General features: G+C 35.2%; 2 protein-coding genes across 5 annotated transcripts; one reads left to right on the forward strand and one right to left on the reverse strand.

The window, feature by feature from the left end:
• The first annotated feature begins 3817 nt into the window (after positions 1 to 3817).
• LOC108485905 (protein TRACHEARY ELEMENT DIFFERENTIATION-RELATED 7A-like) lies at positions 3818 to 5120 on the forward strand. Its single transcript, XM_053030204.1, has one exon. It carries the CDS (start codon positions 3896 to 3898, stop codon positions 4274 to 4276), a length of 381 nt encoding a protein of 126 aa, XP_052886164.1. The 5' UTR covers positions 3818 to 3895; the 3' UTR covers positions 4277 to 5120.
• Positions 5121 to 5375: 255 nt separating this feature from the next.
• Positions 5376 to 12431, reverse strand: LOC108484007 (chaperone protein dnaJ 1, mitochondrial). Of its 4 annotated transcripts, XM_017787602.2 has the most exons (20): positions 12234 to 12431; positions 11882 to 11914; positions 11652 to 11757; positions 11467 to 11556; positions 11280 to 11371; positions 11118 to 11201; positions 10979 to 11017; positions 10622 to 10765; positions 10493 to 10534; positions 10317 to 10404; positions 9962 to 10026; positions 9781 to 9843; positions 9627 to 9699; positions 9046 to 9137; positions 8692 to 8763; positions 8297 to 8353; positions 7908 to 7956; positions 7721 to 7790; positions 6773 to 6862; positions 5376 to 5914 (listed from the first exon to the last, which is right to left on the reverse strand). In XM_017787602.2, exons 2-20 carry the CDS (start codon positions 11906 to 11908, stop codon positions 5815 to 5817), a joined length of 1443 nt encoding a protein of 480 aa, XP_017643091.1. In that variant the 5' UTR covers positions 11909 to 11914; positions 12234 to 12431; the 3' UTR covers positions 5376 to 5814. The 4 variants fall into 4 exon arrangements, with proteins under 4 accessions (XP_017643091.1, XP_017643092.1, XP_052885658.1 ...); XM_017787603.2 differs by having other exon boundaries at positions 5376 to 5950; positions 11882 to 12431; XM_017787604.2 differs by having other exon boundaries at positions 5811 to 5969; positions 11882 to 12431.
• Between the last annotated feature and the right edge of the window lie 179 nt (positions 12432 to 12610).

The raw sequence follows: 12610 nt of genomic DNA on the forward strand, positions 1-12610 counted from the left end.
AGGTAGGTTGAACCTTTTAATTTCTACTTTTTCAAAATCAACTCAATTCGAGAGGTGAGTTGAGCCTCGTGACACGTTGAGGTAATTTCAATTCTGTTGTCAAAAAATCAACTCATATTGCTAGAGGTGAGTTGAGCCTCGGGGCACGCTGAGGTATTTTCAATTTTATGTTTTAATTTCAACTCAGATTGAGAGGCGAGTTGAGCCTCAGTCACACGCCTGAGGTATTTTCAATTCCGTTTTCAATTTCGTCTTTCAAAAAAATCAACTCATATTGCGAGAGGTGAGTTGAGCCTTAGGACACGCTGAGGTAATTTCAATTTCTGTTGTCAAAAAAATCAACTCGTATTGCGAGTGGCGAGTTGAGCCTCAGGTCATACGCCGAGGTATTTTCAATTTTCGTTTTTCAATTTTTGCCTTTCAAAAAAAATCAACTCATATTGCGAGAGGTGAGTTGAGCCTCAGGACACGCTGAGGTAATTTCAATTTTTGTTGTCAAAAAAGTCAACTCGTATTACGAGAGGTGAGTTGAGCCTCAGATCACACGTCGAGGTATTTTCAATTTCCATTTTTCAATTTCTGCCTTTCAAAAAAAAAAAAATCAACTCATATTACGAGAGGTGAGTTGAGCCTCGGGACACGCTGAGGTAATTTCAATTTCTATTTTCAAAATTCAACTCATATTGCGAGAAATGAGTTGAGCCTCAAGACACGTTGAGGTATTTTCAATTTCTGTTTTCAAAAAATCAACTTATATTGCGAGAGGTGAGTTGACCCTTGGCTCATCTGTTGAGCTATTTTCAATTTCTATCTTTCAAAAAATCAACTCATATTGCGAGAGGTGAGTTGAGCTTGAGATCACACATCGAGGTATTTTTTCAATTTATATTTTCAAAAAATCAACTCACATTGCGAGATGTGAGTTGAGCCTCGAGTTACATGTCGAGGTATTTTCAAAATCTGTTTTTCAAATTACTTTTTAAAATCAACTCATATTGCGAGAAGTGAGTTGAGCCTTGGCTCACGTCTTGAGCTATTTTCAATTCTGTTTTTCTTTCAAAAAATTCAACTCATATTGCGAGAGGTGAGTTGAGCTTTTTAATTCTGCGAGAGTTGAGTTGAGTCTTTTAATTTTCTTTTTCAAAATCAACTCATATTGCGAGAGGTGAGTTGAACCTCTAGTCACATATCGAGGTATTTTCAAAATCGCTTTTCAAGTTAAGTTTCAAAAATCAACTCATATTGCGAAGGTGAGTTGAGCCTTGGCTCACGCTATTGAGCTATTTTCAATTCTTTTTTAATGTCTCTTTTTAGAGAGTCAATTCATATTGCAAAAATGAGTTGCCGAGTAGAGAATAAAGATTGAAGCTGATTGAAGACGCCGATTCGCCTCCTTAAAGTTGCAGTGGAGTTGATCGAGGGCATCGATCTTGCCTTTCCGAGTCGCAGAAGAGAAGACCAAAACCTTATCTCTTTGGGCGATAGAAGAGCATATTGAAATTGTAGATCTTATCTTTCGAGTTACAGATGAAGCGGATCGAAGCCACAAATCTCATATCCTTGAAGTTACATTGGAAGCATTGAAGCTACAAGGCATATCTCCGAATTTGCGATGGATTGTACCAAAGCTACAAGATGCGGTGGATGAAAAGAGACTAACTAAACAAGAAGAGTTCCAAAGCAAGTCAAGACCTAGCAAGACCGGCAAGTTTGGTCTTCCTTGAAAGTCTTTGCTCTATTATCGTTGCATGACAATGAGCAAAGAGGGCATTGTAGAAGCCCAAATTGCCCGGCCCAATTATATGAAAACCCAACCAAACCTCTAAACCCACTAAAACCCTTAACCCATGACCCATTTACATTTACCCAAACCCAATTCAAAAGCCCATTAAGCCCCCAAAAAAACCTAACCCAAAAAAAAAACAAAGAAAAAAAAGAAAAAGAAAAACTTACCCCAAAAAACCTAACCCCCAAAAAAAAGAAGAAAAAGAAAAACCTAACAAAAAAGATAAAAAACCTAGCCACCTAACCACTTTCCCACTTGCCCCATTTTTCCTCCCATTGTCTACCACCACCACCTACAAAATAGAAAAAAAAATAGAAAATCATGTAAAAGATGGCTATAAAAGCCATTCAAAATCATGTAAAAAAAAAAGGAGGAGGATTTTACAAAGATTGAAAAAAAACACAAAAATCCTTCAAATTTTGAACACAAAAGAAACATTAATAAAAGGTTGCATCTTTTCTTTTTCCTCTTCTTTCGAATCTTTTTTTCTTTTTTTGTGTTTTTTTTTCTTTCTTTATATATACATATATTGTTAAAAATTTATTTTTCCGCCACTGTGGGCGGTGGCATGGTGGTCGACGATGGCGGAGATCGACGATCGACCGGTGACCGTGACCGCCCCCTTGGCCGGATTTCCTTTCCCCTCCTTCTCTCTTCTTTCCCCTTCTTTTTTAGGTATTTTATATATATTATGTATATATTTTTAATGCCATTAGTTATATATTTCTTATGTATATATTCTTAAATACTATTATATACATATATATTATATATACATATATATATTTTAAATACCACATTGTGTATATATTATTATTACAAATTATTACTATTGCTAGTATTATTATAACTATTATTATATTAGTGTATATTTTATGTACATATGTATATATATATATATATATTTATATATTTATATATTTGTATATATCATTATTTTATATTATTGTTGTAAATTTTTATGTATATATTTTTTATGTACGTTTCCTAATATTTTCTTTTATTATAGATATTATTATTATTATTATTACATACTTTTATTATATGCATATATATATATGTATTTTTATGTACATATTATTATTTTATATTATTATTACCAAATATATCATTTTTCCTATTTTATTATTAGTACATGATTTGTTTTATTTTGTAAATATCATTATTATTGTTATTCTAATATTCTAGTATTCCATGTTAATATTTTTTCATTAATGATATCATTTTTTTCGTCCTTTATCTATTTTAATTTCTCACTTTAGGAATATTTTTCTCATGTTTTAATTAATTTCAAAAATAAGGCAATGTACCGATTTAATATTAAGCCATCGATTTCATCGCTATGTTGGGTGAAATTGTCGGCTTGTGTTAAAAAACAGGACACCCTTTCTAAAAAATCGAAAACTAAAATTCTCATTTTTCAATCGGATCACGATTAAATATTATATTGAACTCGTATTTTGAAAATCAAGTCAACACATGTTTATGAGATACCAATTTTGGGCGTCGCGAGGTGCTAATACCTTCCTCGCAGAATCGACTCGAACCCCAATTTTCTCTGGACTTTCACGTAGACCTAAATTTGGCCTTATTTTTGTTTTAAAATAATTTTATTAGGTGTCCGATCACACCTATAAAAAGGATCGTGGCGACTCCTTTGTTAATAAAATCGAAAGTTGGTTTTCAAGTGTTTAATAAATCGCCACAATTAGCGACCAAGCGAAACTAAAAATTTTTTTTACGTCGCTACAATATAGAGTACGAGTCAAGACCCAAACGAATAGCGAGTCTATAATAGTGAGAATGATATTACAAATCAACTCCAAAATGCTTTAGAGTTTAATAAAATATTTAATTAATTGAATATGTTTTTGGTTGGGTTCATTTAAAACTCAATTTATTTATAGTATTTGATCATATGAAAACAAAGAATAGAAGCAAAAATCATTCAATTTATTAATTCAATGACAGCTAAATAAATGTGCACAATAGGTTTTAAAACCTGACTACGTCCGATATCTCCAAGTATTATAAATAGATAGAAGCCCAAATCCAAAGCAAGGGTACTTCATAGGTACCTTTGGAACATCTCGTTTTCCACTAAAAGAAATGGCCTATTATTACCATTCTCCTCCACCACCACCATCATCTCCGCCTCCTCGTCCACCGTATCCAGTGCCTCCACCGACCCCGACGACAGTTCCGGTGTCACCTCCACATGCAACATCACATCATTGTGCTCCGCCTACAACTCCAACCACTCCTCCAAGTAAGGCAACACCACCGTCTATACCTTCACATCCACCAAGCCCTGGTAAAGCTCCAACGCCACCAACAGCTGCTGCACCAGCGGTTATACCCTCCAAGGGATCACCACCTCACTCCTCATCCCCACCAACAAAACCACCAAAATCTTCATCACCTCCACACTTTCCTCCACCACCAAAATCACCACCAGGTAAAGTACCACCGCCAGCTGCTGCACCATGACCATACAGTAGCAAAACGCCATCAGCAGGGGCAAAACCACCAAAATCTTCGTCGTCACCTTCATACTCGCCACAACCAAAATCACCACCAGGTAAAGTACCACCGCCAGCTACTGCACCGGGACCATACATTAGTAAAACACCACGAGGAGCAGCAAAACCACCAAAATCTTCATCACCTTCATACTCACCACAACCAAAACTATCACCTGGTAGCTTGCCTCTTGCACCAACACCATCTTTCAGTTCTCTGTCACCATCGTCAGAATCAGAGGTGACAGTGCCGCCATCACTACCAGGAGGAGGAGGAGGTGGCAACCACACAACTATTATCGCCGTTTGTGTATCCCTCGGTGGTGCATTTTTCCTTGCATTCCTTCTGGTTGGATTCATTTGCCTAGCCAAAAGGAAAAAGAAGCCAGTCATGGTTCCTGAAGAAGCAGCAGCAGCAGCTAGCTCTTCCGATGAAGAAAGTGACGGAACCAGCGCCTCATCCCCAACAACCCCACATGCAGCAGAACAAACTGTGGCAGTACCAATGCATCAGCAGGGCTCTAATATTCAAGCTGTAGGTGCTGGCGGCTCTCATTGTGAACCAGGGCTCAGTGTGGATGGTTCGTCTCATAACAGAGATTGCTAAATTTTTTGTTTCCAAATTGTAACTATTAAATTGTTTCTTGCATGTCGTGGCCCTATCTGATTCTGTTCTTGTCCCAGTTTATTATAATGTTTCATGGTTGTGTATTTGATTAATTAATTGTTTGAAACGTGCTCGTAGACCTAATGCTAGAGAGCACCTTGGTACATGAGAGAAGACAAATATATACTGCGAAGCTTCCATGTCATACTTGTGTTGTAATAAATTTGAAGCAATAAATAAGGATTGTTACCAAATGTTAGCATATAGTAATTAAGTTTTGCCTAAAATGAAAAAGGTAAAGTGTGTTAGGTTTAAGTCCAGCTTTTAATCTGATTATTTTTAATTATAATTATTTAAACACATTATTTATCACCAAACTTGTAAAGTTTTTAAAAAGTTTAACAACTTTATCATTATTAGACATGAAACATTAGAATATCACATACATACAAGAATCAACTAAACAAAAACAAAAATAAAAATAATTTAAACTCAAATATCTCTTGTTCTTTTGTTTAGAAACAAAGTGTTTGTCCTCTCTCCAAGAATATATTCAACAGTCAATTTAAGATGCTGCTGTATATTATTATATAATAAATAAGCATATTTCCTTTTCATTTATTGTATAGTTGGTTTACAACAACAACCATATCCAGACAGCTAGAGCACTCTAATAAGACCAAAAGTCTGTTGGCGGGGGAGGGAATGGATGCACTCTTTGATGCCCTTGTAATCAGTAACCAGATGAATCAAGCAAACTATTGGTAATTAGAGAATTTAACCCTCTAAAACCATAACAAGCAATCCCCATCTCTGGCCACTGGAAAAAAAGAAAAATGGGGTGGCGGGGCATTTCCTATATCGTCCCCGTTGCGGCATATTTTGTGATTGGAGTGAGTTTAGGCCAATGTCTTTTTGAGGAAGAGCAGGATTAGCAAGAGTAGAGAAATCTCAATCATGAACTTTGGAGCTGTTACATGTTCAACAATTCTCTCCCACCTGTAAGTTCAACCAGTAGATAGCTGCTGGTAAAGCCTGTTGTCCATTTCAGGGTCTTCATCACAATCAAAATAATTATTAAAGTAACCCCAAAATATATTCAGGCAACTTATGACTGCTACATGTATTTGAATCCAAATAAACTGGTCCCCTTTTATTTTTGGTATTTGAGGTTGTTAGGGATTGAACATTGGTCAGTAGAACTAAAAGTCTGTACTTTATCAACAAATGACACAGCTAATCTAAAATCTACTTTGGAATATAGGATAAAACATATTCTAAAAGATAGCAAATCAGGAGCATGATGACAATCCCAATTATAACATCAGCCATCGCCATTGATACATGCAGATGCAAACAGCTATTTTCATGAACATCTAAGATCATGGAAGTCATTGTATTATGCCTAGAACAAAATGTGCCAAAATCTAAACTAGACCTGTTAATTGGACGGGTCGGGTTAGTTTTCGTTCAGATCAATTTGGATTGAGTGATTTCAGGTTCTAAAACTTGTGTCAATTCCAGGATCAAGTTGTTTTGGTTCAAGCTGTTTTGGGTTCAAGTCTTTCAAGTTTGAGACTTGGTTTTCGGGTCAGGTCATTATGGGTTTAGATCATTTTGAGTAAGTTCAAGTTCAAGTCGTTTCGAGTTAAAGTAGTTTTAGATTCAGATTGTTTTAGGTTTAAGTCAATTCAGGTTTGAATCATTGACTTTTTTTATAATCAAATTAGATTGAATTGAGCATTCAAGTTAGGATCAAAATTGACAATACTAATATGAACTCGTTAAAATAAGGATGTAAGTGAGTCCTGAAAGAACTGGACTTGCAGATGCAAGCTTATTGTGAAGTACACTTACCAGTTGCCTTCATCGGTGCTTTCATTTTCATTATTAATTTCCTCCTTTGCAAGTTCCTCTAAAATCGCACGTTGCCGGTTATTTATCTCACTGAAGGAGGTAGGGAGGAAGAAGAACGAGACAACAAAAATTAGGAAATATGTTTTCACAGTAGTATATTGGTCTTAAGATGAAAAAAAGATAAAACCCAGTTCTGGCAAACAGGGCCTGCGTAAACGAAAGTTTTCATACAGTACCAAAAGAAAGTTATGAACACTCAGTAGAAAACAGCAATAATAACGACACATATAACAGAATGCTCTGATATCTTTAGACTGACTAGACAGAAAAAGATAGTAGTTACCAGTCTATCAACCACAATTCCCATAGGGATTAGACAGAGGCTATAGTTTACAAGTATAAATAACCACATGAAGCAACTTTGATTCTACCAGCACAGTCTGATACTCAGCTATAGCAAGCACTCATGTATGTACACCAACGATGAAAGCTTCCATTTCCATAAGGCAGAAATGCTCAGCAGAGTAAACAATAAATAAGATCAAGCATTTTTGAGGCAATATGGTTCCCACAAATCTAACTATGACTGGTATAGTATGCTCAGCTTTCAGTTTATATTTTGATGAAATAGCCTATTGAATTAAAATGATCTTAGCAGATTATCCAACTTCACTCCACATTAAAGGAGACAGGATGAGAGAGAAGTAAACTTTGTAACTAGAGTCATCATCTTAATAAGCATCATAAGAACTTTTCCAATGGCCAGAAGCATAACATACTCAACTAAGCCTCAGTTAAAAAGGCAGACAGATAGGCATGCATCAATGGAATGAAATATCTCGGGTGCCATCCTCTCCAAACAGATCCATATATCTTCATATCAACAATCACAAATGTAGAGATAATCCAACCAACGATATAAACTGGAATAAGCTAAATGAAACTTACATGGGCAAATTAACACGGAAACGGACATATTGATCTCCATGATATGCTAGAAAACCATGCTTCGGCAGTCCTGCAGGAACTCACAAAGAAAGCACATTCATGGCAGGAAATTGCACGAGAGTAAATTCAAGCAGCACCTAGGAAAAGGGAGCGGGAGTGGCAGTAGGGAGGAATGATTAAAACATGCCTTTGCCTCTTAGAGCAAGAAGTTGTCCATGTTGACATCCTTTTGGGATCTGATCATTTCAAAATACAAATTGATTAATGTTGGATACCTTGATGCATGTGAACTGTTGAAAAATTTAAAAATATTTCAGGCTCTAGATAGTGGGCTAAAAAATTATAACGTATCTATATAAACATGAGAAGTTCATCCCACGTTTCATACTTTAACATGTCCAAATTTGGATAAGACTGAGGCTCATGTCTAATGATTTTAAAAACTCAGAACATAATTTTGCATAACTAGATTAGCTACTCTAGTAACAGAAATTTACTTTTGCCTTCAATCAACTCTAACTGAAGGGTACATTGTGTAATGCAAATAAAAAAGTGGTACAAAACCAAAATTATTACTTTCACTTGAATCTTTCCTGATAGTGTAGGCACCTCCACTGCACCACCAAGAATTGCCTGTAAGAAATCCAATATTGATAGAATTATTTGAATTTTTTTAACAAATCAATAGAAGTTTCTTGATAAGGTAAGAGAAACAACATAAAGTTTAGTTCAAGAAGGGAGAAAGTATGCACACACTTAGAAACCAACTGAGATGTTTTTACTAATAATAAGAGATAATATAGTATAAGCACATAAAAAAGATCAAGGTGAGAGAAACAACATCAGGAAACAAACATATAGTAACAAAAAAAAAAAAAAAGCTCTACATCAAATGTTTCAAATACGGTGAAATTGCCCATCTGCTCTAATCAGATGCAGTAGTAAGTATTTTGCATGGAACAAATTCTTACTTGTGTAAAGCTAATATTGTAGTCAACATAAACATCTGCACCATCTCTAGTAAAGACAGGATCAGCTGCAACCTAGATTACAAAAGCAAAGGTGATATATATCTCAAAAAGCAAATAGCAATTAGTTATTGGCTTCAAACTAGCCGTTTTGGTGTCCTCAAATCAATGTAAAAACTTATCATATTCTGGCTTCAGATAAATGTGTCACATGTATGCCAGCTCAAACAAAAAGTAGAACCACAGATCTAATGGCCAGAATTATGAAATGCAGTCTACATTTGCACATAATCACCCTTAAGAAAACAGCCCTTAAGTGAGCTTTATAGAGATACAAGGCAATAGAAGTAACTCCACCTTTATCTTAATGAACAAGTTACCAAGTTGACTTCCTTGTCGCCTAATATTACCAGCTTCTGGTACACGTATTGTATCTCCAGAATCCACACCTAATCCATATTTTTAGAAGAAAAACAACTGCAATCAACAAACTTAGTGCTACTATCTTAAGCAACATATTATGTTTTCCACTGAAGGAAGACCATTCATGTGAACAATATTCCATCCTAGAACTTGTTTGGCATTCATAGATCCATGCAAATTTCAGAAACTAAAAGTAGCCCTAGCCATCTTTGATCTAGCTGGCTTGAGAAAATGAACTTATCATAGAGATGGGTTAATTAACAAACTATATTACATAGGAAATTTCTGAACAATCAAAACCAAAAACAAACAAGGAAAAAAAGAATATATTAGGATTGCAAAGCGATCCTAAGATACAAACAAAGTAGTTGTAAAGATTATCTTAAAGCTACATTCTAAATCTTATAGAAATACATGTGCAACCACTTTCTGCATATAAACTGCTAAGAACCAAAGCTATCATCAAACTTCTGAAATTAAAATTTGCTTCACCCAAGACAAATATCTAATACTACCTGCAGGTATTGTAACTTTAATTTCTTTAACACCTTCGACAACCCCTGAACCTTGGCATGACATGCAGTATTCCTGAATCGTGAGTGAAACCTTGTCAACATGGTGTACAAATAAGAGAAGAAATGGGAATGTTTTGCTAAAATCACATTAGACCTTAATTATTCGGCCCGATCCTTTACAAGCATGGCATGTTGATGTAAATGGAGGAATTGTAATCTGGTTAAGAGTTAATACAGTATAATAAATAAAATGGTAGGGTCATCTTCCGAAAGTGAATCCCATTTGAAAGACTTAAATACTAATCACCATCAAAATAGATTGTCAAAAAACTCACTGTCCCTGAGCCTCTGCAAATTGAACAAATTTTCACTTTGGCATTAGGCGGATAGCCACGCCCATCTGCATTATGCAATAAACAAAGCACAAGAAAACTATATCATGTATAATGAGGAAAGAAATCAATTCTTCAGACAAATGGAAAGAGAAGACAAACAAATCCGACAAGATGCTGGAAAATATTTGCAACAAATTAAGCAAAAATTGATTTCTAACAGTAACGAAATTATGAGAATACATATTAAACAAATGTAAATTGAGTACTACAGGGATTATGCATTTAGTGGATTACATTTGTGCTTGTATGGTTCTTGAACACAACATGATTCCAAAAAATTTTAGGCGCTACTTACCGCAAGAATCACAAGTCACAAATGCATCAAACTGTAGATCCTTCGTGCATCCTTTAGCAGCTTCAGAAAAAGAGAGCAAGATCTCTGTCTAAAAGTTTTCCAAACAGAACATATTTTAACTTGAAATGTAAGGCATGAAGCTAGCAGTAAACTTCAGGCTAGAAAAATGTGTTGACCTGGATATCTGGTGCAAATTGATCCATCTCATCTTGAAATATCTGCAACGCATCAAGTTTCAGCATTTTTGAGCCATCATGATAACCAAATCCAAAAAGACAAGAATAGACAGAGGGAACACAAAATACCTCAGAAAAAATCTTAGAGAATGAATCAGAGAAGTTTGTTTGATAAGTATATCTAAACCCCTTTGCACCACTTGCACCATAGAATCCAAACCCTTCAGCACCATTTGCACCATATCCCATGTCTTCTGAACTTCCGGCACGCATCTTTTTCATAAAGATTCAGAGAGATTCAATAAGTTTAGAAACAACATACATCAAACTACGGATAGTTTAAAAGCCCTATCTGAACAAAACATGGTGGCAACAATAGCCTAAAGCACCAATAGTAGCAAAACCGTAAAAGCGATTCACTTCTGGAAGGTAAAAGAAAAGGCAAGTACTACAACTAATAAGGAAAAAGAGGGAAGTATTAGTTACCGTATCATATTCTCTCCTCTTTTCAGGATTTTGCAAAGTCTGCAATTAAACACAACAAACGATTGAATGGAAAATGTTTAAAAGGATTTCCAAAAAAATAATTTTATATTTATTTAACCAACAACTAGAAATTACAAACCTCATAGGCATCTGTTATCTCTTGAAACTTCCTCTTCGCAGAAGGATTATTTTTATTAGCATCAGGATGGTACTTCTTGGCAAGCTGCATAACCAAACAAACAATAAAAGAATTCCCCAGATGGTTTCTACATGTTAATCATTAACAGTTTAGTCTACTCACTGCATGATATGCCTTTTTAATCTCATCTCGGGTCGCATTTTCAGGCACCCCAAGAATTTCGTAGTAATCTTGTTTAGCAGAGAAGTGAGACCCTAGTAAAACAAATTACCTCAAGAAAATTTGAATTCTTAACAAGAATTGAATTCCTCAAGTTCAAAAGAAAAAAAAAAGTAAAGGGAAAAAAAACCTGTTGAATGAAAATATCGCTCTTTCAACGACATTCCTGGGGTCATGAGATCAAGGGGTTTCCCAGTACCAAAACTGCAACTGTGCAAAGCTAATTCCCCCCCCCCCCCAAAAAAAAAAGATAAAGATAACTGTTACGATTAGCTTATTTTTAGAAATGGGCACTTAAAAATTAATCTGTAATACCTCTTTCACGATTTAACGATTGGAATATTGTAGAAAATTTCCTAAACCCATCGCCTCCATCAATCGTCCATTCCACAGGCATGGTTGAAACCCAATGCCGTCGACACTGCATGTGAATACCCGCGAAATAAAATCATCAATAAAGAGCTAAAAATGAAGCATAATTCGCCGAATTAAATTGAAATTCAATATAAACGGTCAATAAAAAAAATTGGGTCGAGCGTACTTACTAGCCTTAGCCAATTGAATCTTCCCATTAGGAGCTGAAATGTTGAAAGATATTAAACCTTGAACCAAATTTTATGAACAATTTAAATGGGAAAAAAAAAAAAAGAATTGTTGAAATGTTTAGGTGTCAAAGGCAATAAAAAGATTCAAAGAAGTCGTGTTGCGCAAGGAAGAGAGTAAAGGGGAAGAAGAAATGGGGGCGATTCATTGGGTTGCAGTGGAATGGTAAATTATTCTAAATTGGAAAGTTAAGGGTTTTATGTAAGAAGGGGTTTAAGACTATTTTTTAAAAAAGCTTTATTGCGTCCAAGAAAACGGCAGCGTCTTTTTCCAACTATTGGGTTCAGTAAGTACCAAAGGGTTTATCTCTCAACTTTGAAGCGCCAAAGAAACTGAGAGATGAATTATTCGTCCATGGCGACACTGATAGGTGGTGGGTTTAGAAGGTGAATTCCAGAAAAGCCAATAGATGAATGATCTGCCAATTTTGGCACGCCTCCACTCAATCTTTTTGTAATTCTTTTACCGGTCACCAAAATAAAATTTCACTAAATTAATGATGGAGGATCAAAATGAAAATAATTTTTATCTGTAGTATTTAAAATGTAATTTTTTTTGGTACCTACGATAATAATTTATGAAAATTAGATTATTAACGGCAGAATTTACCTTTTTTTATATTATCAAAAGTGATGCTTCATTTCGCATACCAAACAATCCCTAAATATTTT

The sequence above is a fragment of the Gossypium arboreum genome, chromosome 6, assembly GCF_025698485.1.
Source record: "Gossypium arboreum isolate Shixiya-1 chromosome 6, ASM2569848v2, whole genome shotgun sequence".
NCBI classification, from domain to species: domain Eukaryota; kingdom Viridiplantae; phylum Streptophyta; class Magnoliopsida; order Malvales; family Malvaceae; genus Gossypium; species Gossypium arboreum.

Bases quoted from the DNA above. Each gene is read 5' to 3' on its own strand.
- LOC108485905 (XM_053030204.1), top strand. From the start codon at position 3,896: ATGGCCTATTATTACCATTCTCCTCCACCACCACCATCATCTCCGCCT.
- LOC108484007 (XM_017787602.2), bottom strand. From the start codon at position 11,908: ATGGGAAGATTCAATTGGCTAAGGCTA. The intron at 11,018-11,117 runs GTTTGTAATTTC...GTTTAATTGCAG, and splicing joins AGATAACAGATGCCTATGAG to ACTTTGCAAAATCCTGAAAA. The intron at 6,863-7,720 runs GTAAGTTTCATT...TACCTCCTTCAG, and splicing joins TTCCGTGTTAATTTGCCCAT to TGAGATAAATAACCGGCAAC.